At 39.7% G+C, this 24,040-nt stretch overlaps 1 protein-coding gene and 1 pseudogene across 1 annotated transcript; both read left to right on the top strand.

Annotated features, from left to right (window-relative positions):
* Positions 1-3,959: 3,959 nt before the first annotated feature.
* On the top strand, positions 3,960-5,088 carry LOC149097208 (uncharacterized; annotated as a pseudogene).
* A 1,294-nt stretch (positions 5,089-6,382) lies between these two features.
* On the top strand, positions 6,383-21,884 carry LOC149097209 (melanotransferrin-like). Its single transcript, XM_089279600.1, has 5 exons — positions 6,383-6,524; positions 15,163-15,390; positions 16,979-17,248; positions 20,172-20,405; positions 20,865-21,884. The coding sequence occupies exons 1-5, from the start codon at positions 6,479-6,481 to the stop codon at positions 21,251-21,253; spliced, it is 1,167 nt and encodes a 388-aa protein (XP_089135726.1). The 5' UTR covers positions 6,383-6,478; the 3' UTR covers positions 21,254-21,884.
* The last annotated feature ends 2,156 nt before the right edge of the window (positions 21,885-24,040 follow it).

Here is a 24,040-nt window from a genome sequence, read left to right on the forward strand (position 1 = left end):
CAAGAACATTGGATACAAATGGTGATGTCCGTTGAGACAGTGTAGAACAATTTTGCTTTGTATTGCAACTCCGTGAGACAGGAGAGAGTGGAATCCGCAAAAAGCCTAAGAAAATATCAGAAGACGCAAAGATTGGTTCTCACTCGGTTTCACATCATTCCCCTATCCAATCCCCGATCCATGCCATTCCAATTTTCTTTCTTTTAGCGGGACTATTTGTGGTGAGATGCCATCAGTTGCGGCGGGATAATAAATCATTTAGATGGGATCATTTGTGGTCCCGGGATCATTTCTGGAGCTGTACAGATGTAATGTTGCCTCCACTCCCCCCGTCCCCCCCCCCCTCCCCCCATGTTCCTTGTCATTCAGCCCCAATCCTTCTCCCTGCCCTGTTGGAGCTACCATTCGCCCGATCAGAGTGTACTCATGATCACTACTTGCCTGCATTGCTATCTAAACCGCGTGTTCCAAGCCACTATACTACTATATATCCCTATACCTTGTAAGCTAGAAAGCATCTTCTACGGTATCGTCGTATACCACAAAACTGTTTCCCGGCGATCATCACGGTATCAAGGTAGCCAACGTAGCTTGCAGCACGCGAAGCTCCAGTCACAATTTCATTCAACTCACCATATTAGATGCGCGTGCATGTATCCTCCATTTTTTGGTGAGTTTCTAAGTGGCAGGAGACATGGTCTTCTGTCAGTGGCCATGTTAAAGGTTGAAATATCTTAAGCTTTGTCCTGGAATTGTCCTGTTGTTTTGCTACGTTTGATGAAACCGTAACACAAGTCCTTCAATGGAAAAAACAACTCTGTTAGCCTCTTCCGGGCGTTCAGTTAGTTGGCGCGAAGGGCAAGAAACAGCGAGCCAAAAAAAGAGAGGGGCTTGGTGCTAGGAGCTTTGCCTTTGCGCGCCTTTCTTCACGCTGCGCCCTGCGCCTGGGAGAGGCTTTAATTTAGCTCTGTGTGAGAAGGCATCTAAGTGGCGCGATAAGACGCAGGCAAAACTACAACGCCCAATTTAGTAGAAACCAGAATTCTTCTTTTCTTCTGGAACTGTAACTTATCGGCGGTGAAACAGAACCTCCCGATTTTTACTCCCTTGTCAAAAAACATTGGATAAGTGTTAACAAAACAAACCAAACTATCCGCTGGATAGTGATTTATCCCGTGGATAGCGTTATCCACCTTTCGGACAACTCGACCAGAGAACTGGACTGCTGTAAGACCCTCTCCGGTCCCGAGAAAACGTGTTGGAATACAATGTTTATCACCGTTGTTTGTGATATATTCTTAATCTCTTATTTTTGTTTCCAAATAAAACCGATATTGTATCACTTAGGCCTAAATTTTCCTCTGTTTCTTGCAGTAGTAAAGGCGTACAAGAAGATTCAGGCACCTCGATGTTACCGGTATCCACCAGGTGATGGACAAAACACTGATCGGGATAAATTGAAGGGATGACTATTCAGCTGTTATTTTTGTCATCTTAGGATGAGTTAGGTTCCTGAATTGAAGAGAGCGCTGTCTTCCTCTCATGTTCTTTACAGTCACTGTCACTGTCACTGTCACTGTCACTGTCACTGTCACTGTCACTGTCACTGTCATTGTCACTGTCACTGTCACTGTCACTGTCACTGTCATTGTCACTGTCACTGTCACTGTCACTATCACTGTCACTGTCATTGTCACTGTCCCTGTCACTGTCACTGTCACTGTCACTGTCATTGTCACTGTCATTGTCACTGTCACTGTCACTGTCACTGTCACTGTCACTGTCACTGTCACTGTCACTGTCACTGTCACTGTCACTGTCACTGTCACTGTCACTGTCACTGTCACTGTCACTGTCACTGTCACTGTCACTGTCACTGTCACTGTCATTGTCATTGTCACTGTCACTGTCACTCGCACTAAACTGTCTACCTGTTCGTTTTTGGGAGACTCTGGTGGTGAACTGGCACCCTTATTTGAATTGGGCGGCTCATTGCTTTCTCTTGGAACTCTTTCTGCGCCTTTTGGTGAATTCAAATTGACGGTTTTCAAGACCGTTTTAGTTTCATATAAGTTCAGAGGCAAAGTGCACTCCATGCCCATTGTGTCATCCCTTCTTTCATTTCGTTGTCTGATGGATTTAGCACGCATCTTAACCCTCGCCCTCATTTCAACTTTTTCGATTCTGGTTATCTTCTGTGAGACCGTGCTTTGGAATTTTAATGCTAGGTAAGAAAAATGTATGTGATGTTGGCAGTTTTTAATATAAATTTAGATGTTTGTAGTACGCTGCTGCCCACTTGCAATCATTTTCACTGATTCTTCAACTGATCTGCCAAACATCATCGCATATTCGTACAACGTGAAATCGTCTGTCTAAAATGTGTTACGGTATGTTTACTTTCAGTGTGAAGGGTTAAGATGAGTGCCTCCATATTTAATCACATTTGGTAACCGGGAAGTAATGACAAGTCCCGCACATGCTGGATCTGATAAAGATACTCAAAGTTGACACGAACAAGGTGCTTGAACAATTTTCTGGCGTCTCTCGAGCTCACTAAGGAAATAACTGATGTCTCGACTGGTCACCCATGGTTACAAAATATTTATGCCATTCCCATTTTGGACATTTTTTCCCTATTCCCAGTGACCAGAAACCCCATGTGAGCAAATCCCAGTCCCATTGACGAAAATCCCATTGACTTAAATCCTATTTTGCGGTGCAAAAACGGCCAATCTCAGTTCTCATTTCCCCCTTCTTTAGTTTGTGCATATGCTGGCTAACTGAATCCACTAGTACTGGAAACGAGACTGGCAACCACTGTGTGTTAACTTAGGGATATATGTAGCTAAGAAAACACTGAGGCAGCTCATTAACAAATCCGGACAGCTTTTCTGACCCTGACAGCTCCAAAGTTTACCCAAGTCTTTGTTTTTGTGTAAAATTTCAGCCGGCGAAAATTAATACTGGGTGCCCCACTCACATTTGAATGCCTTGTCAAGTCATTATGTCTACAGAATGTGAAGTGTGATCCTGATACTGATTGCTATCGCCGATTTATAATCAAATAATTAAATTTGATTTAATTATAGCAATAGACAGAGATTGAAAGTCAGCTAGTGAAATCACTTAAGGTATAAGTGACTGCGTCTGGCGAACGCACTCATAATCTTTGATTGCTAATAGTTTCATTAAGTATAATAATCAAATGGTGGCTGGAGACTGAGCGGAACGAACATAAGCGCAAGGTATGTGCGATGTGAGTTTTAAATAGTACCAAGAGACTGATAGTACTCATTTGGTCGCGGGTAGTCCGTTTTAATTTAAAGTATGCTATTAGGGAAGTCCATCAGGGTAGTCCATGGACTGGAGGCCAGTGTTTTGTTCATCACCGCATCCGCCATTTTGTGTTCAGATCTCCGTCTGGTCTGTACTTGACCTCGGTCAAGATTATCCCACACAGACCTCCTGCTCGGTTAATAAGAGCCGGATATAATTACTTTTCAAGTGGGTAATCGCTGAAATGGATTGTTTCTGGCGTAGAATCGAGTACACCTTTTGCTGTTCATTTACAGAAAATAACAATTCATTTGTGTCCAAATTTCTTTCATTATGGTCAATAAACTCTCATCAACACCAATATGACCTTCATTTGCGCGTAAGGAACGTTCAAGAATAACATTTACATATGTATTAACATTCAAAATCATCAAAAGAAAAGCAATACCTTTATTTGACATTCATTGACTGTAAATGTATTTTCATTTTGGTCGAAAAAAAATTCGTTGTCACGAAACGACAATCATTTACACTTTAGGACAATCAGTTTTCAACAAAACACTTCCAATAACACAATTTGCACGAGAACTAACATTCGATTGCATTATTATGCAACCATATCCATGAAGGTAACAATCTTTAATGCGGTGAGACATACATTACCGTGTTTTGATCTAACGTTAAGAGAAAACAATCGCTCATTAGCGTAATTCTTTTTAACAGAGATATCTCGCCCAATTTTCCTCGAAAATTTGCTTATAGAACAAGGGACCATATGTACTTTTTTTTAAAATCATAATTTCAGAATCCTCCTCTTGCAGATATAAATTCGGCCACTTACGAAACTTTTTGCGTACAACTCAGAGGGCGCACTACAGTATACGTGTGACATAGTGACAGTTAGATCTGTCCAGAAATGCCACGAAGAAATAAAATCCCATTTGAACACCGCGAAAGGATAGTCAGGGCTTTTGAACTGAGATGTCAACGAACACTATTTACTAGTTGCAGATACACTTGGAATCAACAGATCCACAGCCAGAAGTATTGTGTCGAGGTATGTAAGAGAAGGCAGAATCGCGGAAAGAACACGCGGAGGCCCATACCATGTTAATTAGGGTAGATAATGAGATGAGAGACTGCCTCAATGAAATTTTAAGCGAAAATTGCTTACTGACGCTAACAAAGCTTAATCAAGAATTGAGACAACGCCTTCCTCGAAAACCTAGGATCTGCGACCGCACTGCGGCAAGAACTCTGGAAGGAATGTTGTTTCGTATAAAACTGGCCAGGCCTGTTCCTGCGAATAGAAACCGTCCTGATGTCATTCAGAAACGACTGGACTATGCCAACTGGTTCATGGGCCATGCTGTGGTGAACCACAGTGTTTTCATAGACGAATGTGGTTACAATATTAGGACTTCGAGAACTCAAGGAAGAGCAAGAAGAGGGGGACGGGCCTACAGACAGGTCTGTGGTCAGCGAGGAAGAAATGTTACTGTCACAATGGCCATTTCACCCACTAATGGTCTGGTTTTCCACTCTGCAGTTATTGGTGGGATAAATGCGCAAAGATTTGATGACTTCTTGGCACAAACAAGACTATACCTCGATCCTGATGAACATGTTATCTTCATTTAAGACGGAGCGCCAGCCCACAATAACCCAGCTATTCCCGGTCCCAACACAGAACTAAAAAAGTTATCACCTTACAGTCCATTCTTGAACAATGTAGAACAAGCAATACGTTCCTTGAAAGCAGCCATCAAAGCAGACATCAGGGACTTATTGCTTGTTCTGAGAGTATAGTGACCATAATGAAACACATTTGGACTCAAATGAAAGGATATTTTCTGTAAATGAACAGCAAAAGGTGTACCTCTGGCTGTGGATCTGTTGATTCCAAGTGTATCTGCAACTAGTAAATAGTGTTCGTTGACATCTCAGTTCAAAAGCCCTGACTATCCTTTCGCGGTGTTCAAATGGGATTTTATTAATTTCTTCGTGGCATTTCTGGACAGATCTAACTGTCACTATGTCACACATATACTGTAGTGCGCCCTCTGAGTTGTACGCAAAAAGTTTCGTAAGTGGCCGAATTTATATCTGCAAGAGGAGGATTCTGAAATTATGATTTTAAAAAAAAGTACATATGGTCCCTTGTTCTATAAGCAAATTTTCGAGGAAAATTGGGCGAGATATCTCTGTTAAAAAGAATTACGCTAATGAGCGATTGTTTTCTCTTAACGTTAGGTCAAAACACGGTAATGTATGTCTCACCGCATTAAAGATTGTTACCTTCATGGATATGGTTGCATAATAATGCAATCGAATGTTAGTTCTCATGCAAATTGTGTTATTGGAAGTGTTTTGTTGAAAACTGATTGTCCTAAAGTGTAAATGATTGTCGTTTCGTGACAACGAATTTTTTTCGACCAAAATGAAAATACATTTACAGTCAATGAATGTCAAATGAAGGTATTGCTTTTCTTTTGATGATTTTGAATGTTAATGCATATGTAAATATTATTCTTGAACGTTCCTTACGCGCAAGTGAAGGTCATATTGGTGTTAATGAGAGTTTATTGACCATAATGACAGAAATATGGACACAAATGAATTTTTATTTTCTGCAAATGAACAGCAAAAGGTGTATTGTTAAGTATTTCAAGAAAATGGAGAGGAAAATTCAGGGTTCAGATAAAATGAAGCTATAATATTTCTAAGTATCCCTAAACTTTTTAAAGATTTTGATATTTTTTAAATATCTCGGAAACTTATCGATCCCGAAAAAATCCTAAAAAATATCCGGGACGGTTCCGAGAAGGAACTGGATGAGAGTGAAGTGGCCGAAGAGGGAATGGGGTAAAAAATGGGGTGGGGGTTGGGGCGTCGTCCCCATCTCCCTCTCCTCCTTTTTCCGCGACTTTTCTCCCATCTTCAACTAGCGAACCTGTTCCTGGCTGAAAGCGTTCGAACTGAACGCAATTGTTAGCGCCTCATTTTCCTTCTGACTGAACAAAAACAAGGAGACGATGCTGACGTTTCAGCGCGTTTTGTATGGACCTTTGTTCCCACTGCTGGATGTCAATCACAATTGACACTTTATATTGGGTGGGCGTCTGGTTTAGTTTCACTAGCACGTTCGCAAACTGATATCGAGTCACTCCAGGTTGATCTCCTCTGCAGTGTGTATATTATGGCCGTATCTCTCACTGTTCTCAGCGCTCTTGTGTTCCTGCTAGGTAAGTCGAAGTTTGAAAGTTTAATACAGTACAACGAAGTGGTTTGTTAGCTACACTGGATATAATTTGAAATGCAAAATTGCCGCATAACTTACGTAGTATATACTCGGCTATCGCCTCGTGGATCCACAGCTTCTGTGACGGGTATCAAGCTTTCCAGCGAGTATGGGACGGAAATATGTAAGCTTACATGCAGCAACAATGTAAATGCTAATATTTAGTGTTCCACTGGAACCCGACCGCGAGTTCAAATCTCGAAACTTCGTTTTGGCGCAACTGTAAAGATATGTTGATATCTGAAGCACGCCCGGGGACTGAAAAAGACGCCACTTGGTTTTGTCCGGTTGTGACAACTGAGCAATGTTTGCATTTTGGTTGATGTTTGATCTAAAATAAAACTGCCCACAAGCTTTGGGTGAATATTGAATTTAAATCTTAACGATTCGATTGTATTTCGTCGAGACGTGTTTCCGTGTGGCACACCCGTTTTCCAGACTGCGGCTTTTGTGTAATTTGTGTGACGAAACAGTCGAACTCACGCAAAATAAAGTGCTTGACGATTCATTTTAACCGTGTAAACAAGAAACGCGAGGAATTATTGTGGTTGTTTTTAGCTCAGTTAGCCCAGCCTCGGGGGCTGAGATAGATAGTCAGAGTCAATATTCGCTGACTTTTCGACAAGGGGGTTGATTATTCATTGCTATGATGAATCTATACAATGCTAATTATGTAGTGGATTATACCAGGATCGAAGAGAATGATCACTGAAGATGTAGTTTCGTGCTAGCCAGCTGAATTACCTGTCTCTTTGGGTCAGGCCCTCTCAAAATAATGTTTATTTTTTGTCTTTGATACTCTGGAGACGGCTAAAATTCAGGTTGGCAAAATTGAAATATATGTCATGTCATCATTTTTTTCACATGCTGCTATTGATGATATTGTTCTAATAAGTAGCATTTTCCTTTAAAAGAGGAAATATATAATAGATGGTGTCTCTTGATTGGCTGATTTCATTCTTTTCATAGCTTGGTGAATATTTGCCCTCAATGAGGTGATTGTGATCCAGTTTCTCTGTGCACTGTGAATCGTGATTTGATAAAAAAAAAAAAACTGTTCCATGAATCGCGATTGGAGTGTATTCCGTGAGGCGAGAAATGCAAAAGTCCTTGGCTGTGAATCGTGAATAGATGAGAAATAAATCGTGAATGTCTAAAGTTGAGTTCATAGCTGAATTTCACTGCATTGTGATCAGATTTTTTCGGTGACCTTAGTGAATTTAACACTTGAGTCAAGCTGACTGAGAGTAGCGACAAACGAAACATGTTGACAGGTGCAAATAAACCTGTTGATTTCCTGATCACCGTATTAGCCGGTCTCTTAAAGTAAAACCAACAAATTAAGATTTCAAATATCACCTTTCCAACAGCTGTAAATTATTGGTAAAGTTAAAGAATGCACTTTTTTGTACAAATTTTGATTACAGTTTTGTGCACAGTTCGAGAATTGTGAAAACTGAATTTTTTGTTTTGTGATTCGTGAAATCAAAAATTTACTATCGTGACCTCATGACAAGACCCCCCTTGCCCCCCCTCCTCAATGCCTTTAGCTAGCTGTAAATTTTGTCATGGCCAAATTTGTTTTATTTCTGGGTTGATTAAAGTGCTGTCTTCAAAAATGACCAATTCCAAAATTGTTGACACCTGTTTTTTAAAATTATGTCTGTTCATAAACATTTCTTGGGGAAACTAACTTTGATGTCACTAGCTGTTTCAAGTAATATATCAAACACGAAAGACCGTGTTTGACCACATTTCCAAACTCCGAGAAGAGAGTTGAAAATACGACGCGCAGCGGAGTATTTTTGACGAACTTCGAGGTGTTTGGAAATGTGGTCAAACACTGTCTTGAGTGTTTGATATATCTTCTCAATCGAGACTAAAACTAAGGAGAAAACGGAGAATTAAAATCGTAAAAATCTATGCTAATTAAGATCAGATATCCAAACACCGTCACGGCCATGATTTCCTTTGTTTAAACTTGATGAATTATTAATGAGTTTGAGAATAAAATGTCAAGTGCATAATTTTCTGTTAAGCAGCTGCTTCAAGATACTATATTAAACAACAGAAGTCGTCAGACAAGGCCAGCTTTTCCTGTCATTTTGCCCTTTGGGATATTTGACAGTAGTTATTTGAGTTCTTAAAGTGGTACTCTGATCAAATTTTTACGCCTTGAATTTTTAGGTGTATCACATAGAATTCCATGACAGAATAAAAACACCATTTAGTGTTTGCAAATATCTGCATTAATTCCCGAGGTAATTAAATGTGAAAAATGTGAAAAATAATACAAATGAGATGACTGATGATGTCATAGACTCAACCTTATATTATATCAAGTATATAAATAGAGCTGTGTTGGCCAATTTGCTGCACAGACCATTGAAACTTGGACAGGCTAATACTTCTACAGGAAACACATCTATGGCTATAAAAAATTATGTTCCCATGGCAACTCACTCTTTCCCAGTCCCCGCCCATTTGATTTCAATATGTTAGTGATTTCTAGCTCGAAAAAAATTAAATGAGGTCACGAACTTGAGCTAACGTATTTATACGCTTGCTAGATCATGCATATGAGGCACCATTAGCAAATATCAAAATAGAATGCCAAAGGTGGCCAGAAGAGCCTTTAGTATTGGGAAGGTCTGGAACCCTGTATGTTACAAGTGTAACAAAACTGTTAAGCTTGTATTGTGGAGCCCATGTATTAGAATCTTACTGCAAAGAATCAAACATTTCTGATACAAATTGGCTGAGATATCTTTCTTCTTCATACAGTATTTGATCAAAATTTGGTTGAGTGTAGGACTTCATCACTTGGCTAATTTGCATATTTGAAAAACTTGAATATCTCTCAGGAACGGAAGCGACATTTGAAAATACTAAACAGAATTTTTCTTTTCAATAAAGACTACTCTTAGATAAGAAATATGCGATTTTCATCATAGTACCACTCTAAAATATATTGAAAAATATTTCTGAACTTGTAAAACTACTAATAATAGTTGTCATAGCAGTTGAGTCTTTGGTCAAATATTCTTTTGTTTAGAAAGAATTTCAGACGAGGCTAATGGGTCAATACAAATTACAGTCAAACCTGTATTAGGCGGACACCCTTGGGACCCTTGCTAGTGTCTGCTTAATACAGGATGTCTGCTGAAAACAGGTTCCCTCAGAATTCATCTTAATAGGGTCATATCAATATTGTTCAGTATTAAAAGGCCTTGAAAGGGACAAATAGCATTCTTGTGAATAAAAATGTCTTCAGTTTGGACTAAAAATGTTCAAAATGATGTTCTTTTAGTGCTATTACTTTTTTTTCACAGCACACATGCTGGGGAACTATTTCAGAGTTGCGCTCAAATAACAATATCAAATAGCAATTGTAATAAGTACAGATAGGTTGCTTAACATGTCTCTCAGATATGACTAGATGACTTGGAAAACAGAATTCAAATAAAAAGGAGACAATACCAGATATTGATACCCTTGTGTATCACAAGAGACGTAAATCTCTGTACCAACCTTAGTTGGAGGTGCAGTCAGGTCTCATGGTTAGTGTGCTTGACTTCAGATCAAGCGGTCTGGGTTCAAGCCCTAGCCATGGACATTGTGTTGTGTTCTTGAGCAAGTTGCTTTACCCTCTCAGTACCTCTCTCCACCCAGGTGTATAAATGGGTACTGGAAAATTTAATGCTTGAGTTAACACTGTGATGGACAAAGGTCCTATCCAGGGGGGAGTAGATATACCCCCTTGTCCCTTCATACTATAGCAGCTCAAATGAGCTCCAGCCTGATGGGCCACTAGCTCGCATGCAGACTTAACGGACTTTTACCAAGTTTTATATAGAGAGGCACTTGATATACATATATAGGTTATTGACCAAGTGTGAGGTGAAGATGTTGCTGGATATTGACCTAGTTCTGCATCAAGGTCGCACAGAAAACACACAGAACAAGGATCTAGGCCATTTATTATTGGCATAACAAAAAAAATACTTTATTGCAACAAACAGCGGGCTACCCCAAGTGTGCAAGATAAAGCACCATCTAGGGTTCTCATTAATTTTGGCAGTAGAAGGCTAGTTTCATGAATTAGACGGCTGACACTGATTTGACTGCAGGAGGGGCAAGCCTCTCAAGAATCGTTGAAAAGCATTAAAAATCATACTAATACAGTAATTATTGTACAGCAACAGAAATGTCCTGCCTCTGAAATGCTTTTTTAGACATTCTCTTAGAGATATTTTGTCAAAATAAAAATTGCAAAAGGTCAAAACACCAAGAATATTAAGAGATACAAAGACAATTTCTTATTCTTTATCCTTAACAGCACAGTAGGGCAATTGAAAACGTACACCACCCGCTGGCCCCTCCTTAGCTACAGCCTTGACTGTCTTAAGACAAAGACAGTCAAGGTTCAGTCACATATTATTTCACAAAGAGTAGAGCCGGTTTTTTAGCTGGCGACCGGCACTTGATGAGAACCCGGACCATCTTGGCTGGTGAGGAAGCCAATCACCATGCACCTTCACTTTCACCTAACTTCTTCACGCCAAGTGGCGCCTAAGGCCTCGACACTCTGTTGTCATTCAGCTCTGTCGGCCACTGCAGTGAATAGCTCGCTCCAGCTCTTCCATCCAGTTCTTTCTGTCTCTTTCTCTGATGTTCTTGTCCATGTTGTCCTTGGTCCACCCCGCCTGCAGCACCCTTCTGGTGCCCACATCATTGTGCAGTCCTACAGTTATTGCCCTATCCTTTCCTCGTAATTTGTCCAATGAACCTCCCATTCTTCTTCTTCTTCTGACATCCTCACTGAAGTTTTCCATCTCAGCCATCTCCATTACTTTGTTGACTTTGGTTGTGATTCTGTCCTGCCAGCATATCTTAAGTATTCGTCTTTAGGGCACATCTGTTTTGGAAGACGACGATCTTATTTTTGTCACTTTTGTTCATCTTCCATGTCTCGCAACCATACTTCAAGAATGGTTTAACCACAGTCTTGTATAGCCTGATTTTGGTTTACAGTGAAGATCTGTATTAAGCAGACCCCATATTAAGTGGACACCCTCTATTAAGCAGACACCAGCTTGAGTCCCTATATTTTCTTCCCACATTTACTGTAAAATAAACCTGCATTCAGCAGACACCTCTGTTAAGTGGACACGGACACCAATATTAAGCCATTTTATTGCACAGAACCTGCAATAAGCAGACACTTCAAGGGCTTTTTACTTCTAAAAGCTCAGCTCAGACTCCTTTAACATTGCTCAGCAATGCGGTTTTAAAGCTAAGTAGATAATTACAGATTGATGCATTGACTGACTGGACGTTGCGCTATGAGCAGTCTGAGATCTACTCTGTGTTACACTGTGTTACAAAAGGGTTAATGATTAACTATTATTGCTGAACCTGTTTAGAGCAGATGCTCTATACTACGCGGACACTAGTGAATTTCCCAAGGGTGTCCGCTTAAGGTTACCATATACCTTCAGGGGTGTCTCACGTCCAAGCGATGTAGCGCGTCCGGTTTAAGCTGTAGATACCTAAACCCCTATATCAAATTAAAGCTTATAGAGCTGGCTATCAAACCATACCAAAAATTTTGAAATAAAATGAAGTGCCGATTTTTTCACGGCCACTAAATGCGAGCGTCCTAATCACCTTTTGGAAGCTACAAGTCAAAGCGAATTTTGTTTTTCGCCAATTTATTTTTTTCCTCGGTTTCAGGACAAAAAGCGCTAAAAAAGCGTGTCTGCATTTTGCCATATTCAATTGCAGTAAAAAGTTACAGAACATTTTCAAAATAGGATTTAAAAAATGTGAAGTGACCGTACAAAAATTGCTCTCGGAGAAAAAATATTTCGAAATAAACAATTCGCAGACACGTTTTTGGTTTTTATATGTTAATCTAGCTACTGTCCAAATTTGAGGGCAATCAAACAAATCCCCTTTGAGTTGTAACTCTTTAAAGTGTCTGCTTCAAGCGAAAAAATTTATTTGAGAAAACAGCGCTAAGAAAAATCTCTTGCTTCGCAAACAAACTCCGCCCACAAACGCCTTCAACTGGGTTCTCAGATCACTGAGCCAATCAGCGCTTGGAAAATTTGCTACCATTAACTCGCGGTGAAATTTACGCATGAATCTCGAAAAAACCCTTGTGTTTCGCAATGCGCTCAAGGCGGAGAGATAATTTTTCTGTAGCTCGGTTTTTCTTGAAGCTGGTCTGGCAAAATGGGGAAGACGAAAAAGGATACGAACGCTAGAGTGGCTGGGCGACGAGAACAAACTGAACAAAAGAAAGCGCTGCGGAGCAAATGTGCATGGATAATATTCCAATGGATCTCAATGAGTTGGGCGATTCATCGGTATCGGACTCAACAAAAGAGTCAATGTACACGTCGCTGTTATAGCTGTCGAGTTCCCAAACTTTTACAGAATCGTTCTCTACTCTTGACTCGATCTTTTTGCCCGCTTGATACGATAGCTATAGCTTCATCCGTGAGGCCAACTTTCGCTTCTTCACTCATTGATGTGTTTTCATTCGTTCTTCGCTTTTTCGAACTGGTAAACAGAGTTTTGCGTGGTCCATGTTTACTTATAACTTAATAGAATTACATCTAATACGAAAAATGCTTGGATCTGAGTAGCCAGCCAATTCGTGGTATCCATATATTCCCGCGAAAGTAGTCTCGGTTGATTGCATACACGTTATAGGGCTGTCAATCAAGAGGGAACTTTTACTTCCGGCCGTAACGTAAAACCTCCATTTCTCTGCCAATATTGAGTTTTTTTCAATTTTGTTTTCAGAAATTAGAGATTACTCTTCGACCATTACTTTGAACCAAAAATCCAAATTTGAAGAAAATTGCCGATCTGAAGGTATACTGTAACCTTAAGCTGTAGATAACTAAACCCCTATATCAAATTAAAGCTTATGGAGCTGGCTATCAAACTATACCAACAATTTTGAAAGAAAATGAATTGTCGAATTTTTCACGACCACTAAATGCGAGCGCCCGAATCACCTTTCGAAAGCTACAAGTCAAAGCGAATATGTTTTTCGCCAATTTAATTTTTTCCTCGGTTTCAGGGCCCAAAGCGCTTAAAAAACATGTCTGCGTTTTGGCATATTCGATTGCAGTAAAAAGTTACAGAACATTTTCGAAATAGGATTAAAAAAATGTGGAGTGATCGTACAAAAATCGCTCTTGAAGAAAAAGTATTTCAAAATTAACAATTCCCAGACATGCTTTTGTAGTTTATATGTTAAACTAGCCACTGTCCAAATTTAAGAGCAATTGAACAAATTTCCTTTGAGTTATAACTCTTTAAAGTGTCTGCTTCAAGTGAAAAAATTTATTCGAGAAAACAGCGCTAAGAAAAATTTTCTGCTTTGCGAACAAACTCCGCCCACAAACGCCTTCAACTGGGTTCTCAGGTAACTAAGCCAATCAGTGCAGGGAAAGTTTACTACCGTTAACCTCCTGGCGAAATTTACGGGCGAATCTCTAAAAAACTCTTGTGTTTCGCAATGCGCTCAAGGAACCGAAGGCAGAGAGATAATTTTTCTGTAGCTCGGTATTTCTTGAAGCTGGTCTGGCAAAATGGGGAAGATTAAAAAGGATACGAACGCTAGAGTGGCTGAGTGAAGGAAACAAACAAACGACAGCGCGGAGAGCTACTGTGTGTGAGCAACTGTGCATGGATAATATTTCAAATGGTCTCAATGAGTCCGACGATTCGTCGATATCGGACTCATCAGAAGAGTCTCTGTCAGCATCCCTGTTATTGCTGTCAAGTTCCGAAATTTTTACAGAACCTTTCTTTTCTCTCACCATGAATATTTGCCCGCCTTATACGATAACTATAGCTTCATCCGCGTGGCGAACTTTCGCTTCTTCACTCATTGATGTATTTTCATTCGTTCTTCGCTGTTTTCGCTTTTTCGAACCGGTCCATGGTTTAAACGTGGTCTATGTTTACTTATAACTTAATAGAGACACGCCTAGTATCAAAAATGCTGGGTAGTCAGAACAACAGTGCTGATCAACTGAGTAGTCAATTCATGACATCCATATAGGTAATTCCCGCGAAAATCATCTCGGTTGATTGCATACGCGCCATAGCGCTGTCAATCAAGAGGTAAACTTTTACTTCCGGTGAAAACGTAAAACCGCCATTTCTCCGCCAATATTTAGCCTTTTTCAAAATTTTTTTTCAGAAATTAGAGATTATTCTTCGACCTCTATTTTGACCCAAAAATCCAAATTTGAAGAAAATTGCCGACCCGAAGGTATACTGTAACCTTAATACAGGTTTCACTGCACTGCTCCAGGTCATCCTCAAGCTCATAAATACCCCTCTGGCTTTGACCTCTCTATTGTGGATGTCTTGTGTGCCTCCACCTTCCTTGGAAATTGTAGCTCCCAGATACACAAATTTGTCAACGTCCCCTATCTCTTGCCCATTCACTTCCTCTGCATCATTTATTTGAGAATTTATTCGTATTAGCAATCACCATATAAAAATATTAATGTTAATAATGTTTTGATTGTTTGTTTGTTTACTGTTAGTGCATGGGCATGGGCATGGGCACGGGCACACTTTTCAAATGAGATGGTGCACAACGTCGGATCAAGAACAATCCAAATGCGATGACTTTAAAGCTGTGTTGATGAAAATAGATAATACTACGAGACCTGGATGTGTGAAGGCCGAAAATGCTGTTGAATGCATGAAAAAAATCGAAAAGGGAGAGGCAGATTTGATTACCCTGGATGGTGGAGATGTATATAAAGCAGGTAAAACTCAGTAGCTGTTTGAAACAGGAGTAAAAAATTTTGTCAGGTGTTAATTGTAGTTACATGTACACTAGGTGTTGCAACCACCCATCACAGGTGCATATCCATACCGATTTCCACTGTTTTACGGAAATCGGTCAGAATTTTCATAATAAAAAAAAATCAATAGATATGTATATATTTTTAATAAAAGTAAACTGCAGTTGAATCTTAAAAATAGTTTTGACATTTATTTTTTATTTATTCTTTTTTGCCAATTACTGGAAATAGACAAGGGTCATAGACACGTTCTGGCGGCAAAATTTTACAGCCGGGAAATCACTAGTCTCCCAACGGCAGTCATGCCATCACATCATTGCCGCAAAACTTCATCCAAGGAGAATAGAACTGGCAAATATATTGTCTGACTAACTCAAAAAGCCAGGAATGGGTACTTAAGGTAGTTAAAATGGAAAAAATTTCCTGGGGGGGCATGCCCCCAGATCCCCCTTGGACCTTGCGCCTTTGGCGCTCGTTTTGCAGTAAATCGGTCAACATTTTTCCTAGATCTGCGCCTGCATCATGTGCAACATGTATGCAGTATAATTTTACTTTCATTGATAAAAATATATTGCCAGGGAATTCAAGGGGAAAACTTTAATACAGCTCAGTTATGATGAGTGAGTTTGCAAGAAAAAGAATACTCAACCAAGAGATGTTTTGCTTTGCACTTTCTTTTGCAGTAGTAATTTGGTGAGTGTTTGTTTCATCAGTATTTGTACATCAATACACCACCTAGGGAAAGCTCAGTTACAAATGTATTAGCAAGTCATGCACTATGCAGGTGCTACCCAAACATTGGCTTATCTCATTGGGGGTTTTACCTGGGAAAGTTGATCCTGTAATGTACAAACCCAGTTGATCAAAGAGAATGATAAGAGTGTAAATCAGTTTAATCTAACCTATTGCAGTAACAAACACAAACTGAATAAACTCGCTGTGAGTGAGTAATTTCTCACTCGGTAGGTGCAATCTCTATCCTTTTTTGACGTTATTGCAATGTTTTTTTTTTGGAAAGTTTGTGCTAGGTGTAAAACAACAAAGCTTGATCAAAGAGTTCTTTACTACACCTGAAGCAAACAAAAGCCAGTTATTAGAGCTACCAGAACCTGAACATGGCATGTGCTATGGTTAGGCAACTGTAATTCCAGTGACAAACATTTGAACACACCTACAAATCCCTGATTACTGCTAAATGTGAAATTTGGTCAAAAAAAAAAGATTTTTCTGTCCATAGTAAAATCTATCATTAAATTTCTTTAGAGCTTCATAAATACTCAAATACTCATATAGTATGCTTTGTTTACCTGTGGTACATCAGGTTTTAATGTTTTCAGTTCTCAGTTACTTGTTCAGCTCAGTTACTTGTTTGGCGGGGGCTAGGAACAAAGGGGCTTGGAATTGACAGAGCCATAACCATGAGTATTACATTGTCATTGTTTAAAGATGGATTGTCATGTGAGGTCATGCAATGCTATTGTTCTTACTAGTAACAAGCCAAATATTTGCATTGAAGGGGAGTAGCCTCATATGTAACATTATCTTTCAGGTAAAGAGTTTGGAATGGTTCCTGTGGTCGGTGAAGATTATGGTTATGGCACATTGAGCTACTATGCTGTAGCAGTTGTAAAGAAGAGCAACACTGATATTCAATTTGACAAGCTGGAAGGCAAGAAGACATGCCACACTGGAGCTGGAAAAACAGCAGGTTGGAATGTGCCAGTTGGAACTCTTCTCTCTATGAAAAAGATGAAGTATGATTCTAGCTGTAATCCCTATGTAGCAGCAGGAAAATATTTCAATGAAAGCTGTGTACCAAGTAAGTAATGATCAAGTTTTCTTGTTATTTTCACCTCCAACCTAGTCATGAGTCAGTTAGTACATAGCCTGCGAACAGGCTCCCAGTGAGCCCAAAAGAAGCGAGTGGGCTTTTAGACATTAATTTTGAGTGAACCTTTCTACTATTGATGCCCCTGTTCCATGATACCAGGTTCTGGTATCATGACATGATTGTTTAAATCTCTGATTGTTGACATCTTTGAGATAAATATTTGACAGATCTTTGTAAAATGTGGCTGACCGCCATACATGACTCCTACAGTTCATGACATTTGTGCATTTTTCATTCTCTTTTAATTTTCGGTCCCTCAACCTTTCATTATTTAAATTCACATGTGATTCTAAATGGCCTTTGTAGCAAGCATTTCCGTGGGGTTTGGAAGCAAAGAAAGACCGAGGAATGGGATTTTCGGTGTATTGTCTGCGCGGAAAATGGGGCGAGAGCCAAAACAAAGAAAGAGGGGGGTGGGAGAGGGGAAGGAAGGAAACGCTTGCGTTTCCTTCCGTCCTTCCTTCCCCTCCCCTCCCCCCTCTTTTACTCGCTCCATTTTTTGTGCTGTAATTCTTTGCTCCTGAACCCCACAGAAACGCTTGCTATGCAGGCTAGATTCTAAAGGGTACTTTATGCTGTGTTATGAGGAGGAATTTTAAGTAGAGTGGAGCCATTTGACTGTGCTATAGCAAATTATTCTTTTTAGAAGTCAAAGGCATGGTTTCCAGACTTTCTGCTGTTATCTGAACGTCGCCTCGCAGAGTTTGACACCTCTATCATTTGCCATGTGCTTACAATTTCTTAAGGCTCATTTCATTATTGCAAAATATGTTTTAAGCACTCAAAGTACTGGCTCTGGAGGGGCAAACTTTGAAATGTTCCATGAACATGTTGCTTACTTGCACTCTATATTATGATGCTGGGCCCGGCTGTTTTATTGGGTTGATTGGAACTGTTTGCAAGTACAGAAAATTAAGCTTCTTGACAGGTCCAATTACCTCATTGACTGATTTGTTACAGGCCAATCACCAAGGTTGGATAGGCACATCAAAAACAAAGTCTACAGGCTTCCCTGTCCCACCCCAATCACTTTGCTCTCCAAATTCTTAAGTTTCACGCTCGTCAGCTCGCTTTGCTAGTCAAATTTTTCTCTGTCCTTGCCGGGAGCCTGTTTGCAGGCTAGCTAGTACAGTAATGTTCCAGAAGTAACAAAATGCTGAAAGTTAAATGATAGAGCTGCAAGTTTTTTTCATGACCTGAAAGTACCAACCACCCAAAGAAAGGAATTTCCCTCCCCAGCCCCCCTGAAAGTAGAGAAGCAACAACAAACTGCAGCAAGGTGATCTCATAGTTGTCAATAAATAATGAAAAATAAGTAAACTTGTGTCATGGTATTAAGCGCTGTCGCACCGATTGAGGACACTATAAATAAAGAAACAAATATTGTACATAACAAAAAATGAATACTTGTTAAAAATTCCTACTGGCTGGAGGCTGACCAGTTGGCTTTTTATGTACAAGACATGAAGGAGTTAAATTAAAGGCCATCAAACACAAATCCATCTAATGGCAGGGAAGAGGATTATAACCTGGGACCTCCACATTACAAATCCAGCACCCTAATGACTGGGCCACACCGCTGCCTCATGGATAAATATCCTTATTTTGAAAATATCCTTATCCTTGTTTTGAAAAGGTTATGTAGGTTTCTTTGTTACAGGCATGAAACAATGGATGGAAATTCATCTGAGTTTGCAGCTTTTTTTTTTTTTTTGTACTTTGATAGGAGAAACTGCATTCAAGCTAAATCCCCCTTCCTAAACATGAGCCAAGTTGCAAAATAACAAAGCTGTTATTTTCCCCTTAAAAGGTTTATGCACTTGGTTCCAGACCAAAATGGCCACAGTCTAAGTACATGTACATTGTCTCTTCACATAAAATTGAAACACATGTAAATGTTTCAAATTTCGATCATAGCAACTAATAAGAATGTGTCAAAACCCCTTTCAATGTTGGAAAATGGCAAAATGTGTTCATGTGTCCATTCAAAGTGTTTTGTCTACCTAGTACTGGGGTGGGGAGGGGCAAAATGTGTGAAAACTAAAGTGTTTCAACATGACGAGGCTTGTAGTCTTACATTACCCTTCTGTGGACTGTACAGTTACTAGCTAAGTAAAGTTTTTTTTGTCTGCTGAGAATCAATTTAGCAAATGGATTCCATGTTCTTGTGTGTCAAAATATGTTAAGAACAAAAAAGTGGCACACGAGCCTTGAGTGATGTACGCAAGGCAAGTGCCTCACTGATCAGGAGTGTCATTAATATTTTCAGGAGGAGGTCTGGGTAACTGGTTTTTACAGGCGGGCTATACGTTTTGAACTGAACTTTTTTATAAGAAAAACTTTTGTCTGGATGGTCAAACTAGGCGGGCAAAATCATCCTCACACCCGGTCAATTTTCCCCGTTCTCGGCCCTTAATGCAACCCTTGCCCTGGTGTTCTTACCACATTTTGATGTCTTCTGTGATCTATTACTGAGCAGATGCACAACAATTTGGAACCATCTTGTTTTATTAAGAAACAAAGAAAATTGTTAATGACGCCATCTACAAACATGTCTGTCCTCCAGGAGATCAGAAGTAAGAACCAATTAAAATGAGAGAATAATGCAACATATTATGTAATTGCCCATGGTCAGTGTTGATGCGCATGATTTATTTAAAGAGAGTGAGTTGTCTAATTGTACAAATTAGGTAATTATACCTCCAAAGGACTGCTGCCCACCTTCCCCCACCGCTGGCACACACCAAAAGGCTAAACTTAATTAGTAATTCAAAAGCTTTGTTAAATTCCTTCCATGTAAATGCTGAACTGACGTTCTTTTCTAAAAGCAATATCTGTGTCTTTACATTAGGAGTAAAACTACCGGATTACGATACCGAAGGAAATAACCCCGATAACTTGTGTGCATTATGCACGGACGAATGCACGAAAGGTGGAAACTACTCGAATTATGATGGTGCCTTTAGATGCATGGATGATGATGTTGGTGACGTGGCATTTGTTAAACATACCACTGTGACGGAAAACAAGCCAGCAGGAATGATATCAAACTATCAATATCTGTGTAAAGATGGAAAACGAATGGGTAGGTATTCTATTTTCACACTGGGGACTGTTACTAGAGTATGGTTCGCTGCTCTAAGCTTTGTACACTGAAGGGTATTTTAAGACAAAATGTGCTACCCCATTTTACTAAGGCAATGTTATTGCACTTGGTAAGTTAAAATAACAGTTACTGTAAAATATGTAACAACATGTGAAGAAAAATATGAAACAGCTTCAAGACCTTGTGGACAACATCACAACAAAATTATTTATTCATTCATTCATTCACTCACCCATCCACCCACCTACTCACTCACTCGCTCACCCACTCACTCATCCTCTCACCCATCCACCCTTTTACGGCACAAGTAATATTAAGGCATTTGAGTTCAGATTACATGAAACCTGGATCAGAGATATCTTACCTAACTTAAATGAAGCTCTTCCAACCAAGAAGACTTGAATTGTTGTAAATTGCGTTTTTCTTAATAACTTTCAGAAATTGGAAAGCACTTGCATTGCAACCTTGCTAAAGTTCCATCTCACGCAGTAATGACGAAGGAGGGGAACAGCAATAAGGCCAACTACGTCCGTGTGCTGTTGGAGGCGTCAGACAAGTACGGCAACGATTCAGGCAGCTTTGCCTTGTTTGACTCCGCAAAGTACGGTGATAAAAAGGATCTCCTCTTCAAGGATACCACGGAGAAGCTTATGGATGTTAGTAGTCAATCCTACTCGGAGTTTCTTGGTGACGACTACATTGCAGTCATCAAAGGCTTGAATGAATGTCTCGCAGTGGAGGGAGGCAAAGATAGTATTAAGCCTTACTTTCTTGCTTCTGTCGGGCTTGCGTTCGTTGCTCTGGTGCTGTCCGGAACTGCTGAATGAAAAGCGGTGCTTTCACCTCATTAAGGTGCAGTCTTCAAAGCTGTAGAGTTGGTAGTAGTTCCCTTTTTGTCGTTTGCTTGAAAAGCTCAATACACTGATACTTATGTTGTTTCATTCGAAAAAGAGTAAATATATAAAAGTTTATCTTGAACGGCAAAGCAAGTAGTCTATTTTTAGAAGAAAAAAAAAGTAGTTTTCTTTGTGTCATTCGAAGAAGAATACACAAAGTGGAGTTCGCTGTCTCGGACGGCAAAGCAAGTAAGCGAAATCTTTTGTTAAAAAGTAGTTTTCTTTGCTTCATTTGAGAGAGAATAAGCAAAGGTGATTTTGTCTTGGCAAAACGAGCTAGTATTATTTTAAAAAGTAAAATGCAGTTTTCTTTGTTTCATTCGCAAAAGAATAAACAAAGACAAGTTGATGTGCGACAACAAATCAAACAAGTGTGAAAGTGTTAAGGAAGAAAAGTCTAATTTTCTTTGCTTCATTCGCAAACGAATAAGCAAGAATGAGTATTGAGAGTTAAGTTTGTGTGGCAAGATAAAGCTTGTAAGTGTAAAAGCCTTTTTTTAGTTTTTAAAAAAATATTGTTATCTTTGTTTCATTCGAAAAGGAATAAATGAAGTTTAACTCCTCTTGTTTAAACTCATTCATAATAAGAATAAGAAGCTTGTCACCAAGCTTTTTAACTCTTCACTCAGACAGCAGTCAGTTGCTCTTCCATGGAAGCTTGCCAACATATCACCAATTCCTAAAGAATCTCCACTGTCGTCATGTGCTCAGCTTCGACCGATATCCCTCACGAACATTATCATGAGACTGTTTGAGAGGCTAGTCTGCAAACTAGAGACTTTCATGGAGCTTAGGTCTGTGATTGGTATGGATCAGTTTGCTTATAAGAAACATTGCAATACCACGATGGCGCTTATAAAGTGTCAACATAATTGGCTCAGGTGGCTAAATGATGATGTAGACTTTGTTCGAGTTCTGTCATTTGACTTTAGTAAAGCTTTTGACACTGTCTCTCGCAAAATTGTCTGCGAAAAGTTGAAGGCTACTAATCTTAATCCATATATCATCAACTGGATTATCAGCTTCCTTGGCAACCGCAAACAAAGGGTCATTGTGAATGGAGAGATTACTGATTATGTTGATATCAACAGAGGAGTGCCACAGGGTACAGTTCTTGGGCCACTTTTATTCTCTCTGATGGTGAACGATATAAAGCTAGTTGATTCAAACAACGGGATCTCGAAATATGCCGATGATATCACTATTAGTGTACCTGTTAGAAGGAACTCTGACACGGCGCTCGCAGAAGTTAAGAACCTTGAGAGCTGGGCAGCCAACAATAGGATGTCTTTAAATTTGTCAAAAACGTGGGAAATGCTACTGCGTAGTAGAACTACTCAGCCTGCTCCTCCTCCAGTGCCTGGGATTGAGCGGAAAGAGTGGCTGAAACTTTTGGGAATTACCTTCCATGAAGATCCTTGTAATTGGGATCTTCATGTTGACAGTTTACTTTCTAGAGCTGCTAGTCGACTCTGTATTCTTAGGGTATGCAAATATTATGGGTACACTAAAGATCAGCTTAGTAAACTCTTCGACTCTTTAATAATGTCATTATTTCTGTATGGATTAGAAGTGTGGGGCTCGGCCTATCAAGGCAAATATTTAGATCGGATTGACACTTTTTTTCGGCGAGTCTATCGTTTTGGCTATACAAATAAGATCATTTTGATATCTGATGTTTTAAAGAATAGGGACAGTGATCTTTTCAAAAGAATCACAAGTGACACTGGCCATGTATTATATGACTTGCTCCCACCCAAACGTAACAGAGCTCTTAGAGAAAGGGCCATGACTTCATACTCCCTAAAGTAAAAACGGAACGATTCAAACGGCTTTTGTAAATAGACGTCTTTTTAAATTTATTTCTTAAAATCTTTCTCGTAATACATATGATAGCTTAGTTTGTTATTTATTGTAAAGCCACACGTATGTTGTGACTGATTTCTTAATAAAGACTAATAAATAAATAAATAAATAAATAAATAAATGAATAAGAAACGAGATACCGTCATACCGAAGTAGAGTCAATGTTTTAGCGATCACGGCCTTTGGACGATGTCATAGCCTGTTTCTCGAGTGAATATGGCGGGAATCTAGTTGTCATGTGAGCTTGGCTGGACCAAGCCAAGTGCCAAAACATCCCCGTATAGGGTTTGGAAGTGTAAATCCACGGTGTCGATTGAGCGTCGGGGACTGGCACAGAATTTCCAAAGCCTTAGGAATTCTTCTTCTAAATTTGCCTTCCTCACTAGCTATGACAGCCGCCCTTATTCTCTTCCAAGTTGTGGACTGTGCCCCTAAGCTTGGTTTTCTCCAACGGTGGAAAGTGTCGACCTAGTAGTGTTACGTTAAACGGAAGTCAAAAGGCCGGGCGGTTTCTCCAACGTAGATCTTTTCACAATTAGCACAATCTAATTTCTAGATGACGCCAAACTTCTTTCCATCTGTTGTGGGATCTTTAGATTGTACAAGCTGTGATCAGAGATACATGATAGGTGTTTATGCCGTGCTTGCGGAAGGCGCGAGAGATTTTCTCCGATTCACCTCGTACATAGGGGTGAGGGACACTTCGGTTGCGTTGCTGTTGACCTGTACTCACTAGTCTCTGCACTCCCTCTGTTTCTCCGGAATTTAACACATCCATGCTCTGTAGTTGTTGTCACGAAAGACGCCTTTAAGATGTTTAATCTCATGCGTTCTGTCTTCCTCTTCTGAGAT

This window comes from Orbicella faveolata, unplaced genomic scaffold (assembly GCF_042242905.1).
Source record: "Orbicella faveolata isolate gen_17 unplaced genomic scaffold, um_ofav_v1 contig_47, whole genome shotgun sequence".
Taxonomy (NCBI): Eukaryota; Metazoa; Cnidaria; class Anthozoa; order Scleractinia; family Merulinidae; genus Orbicella; species Orbicella faveolata.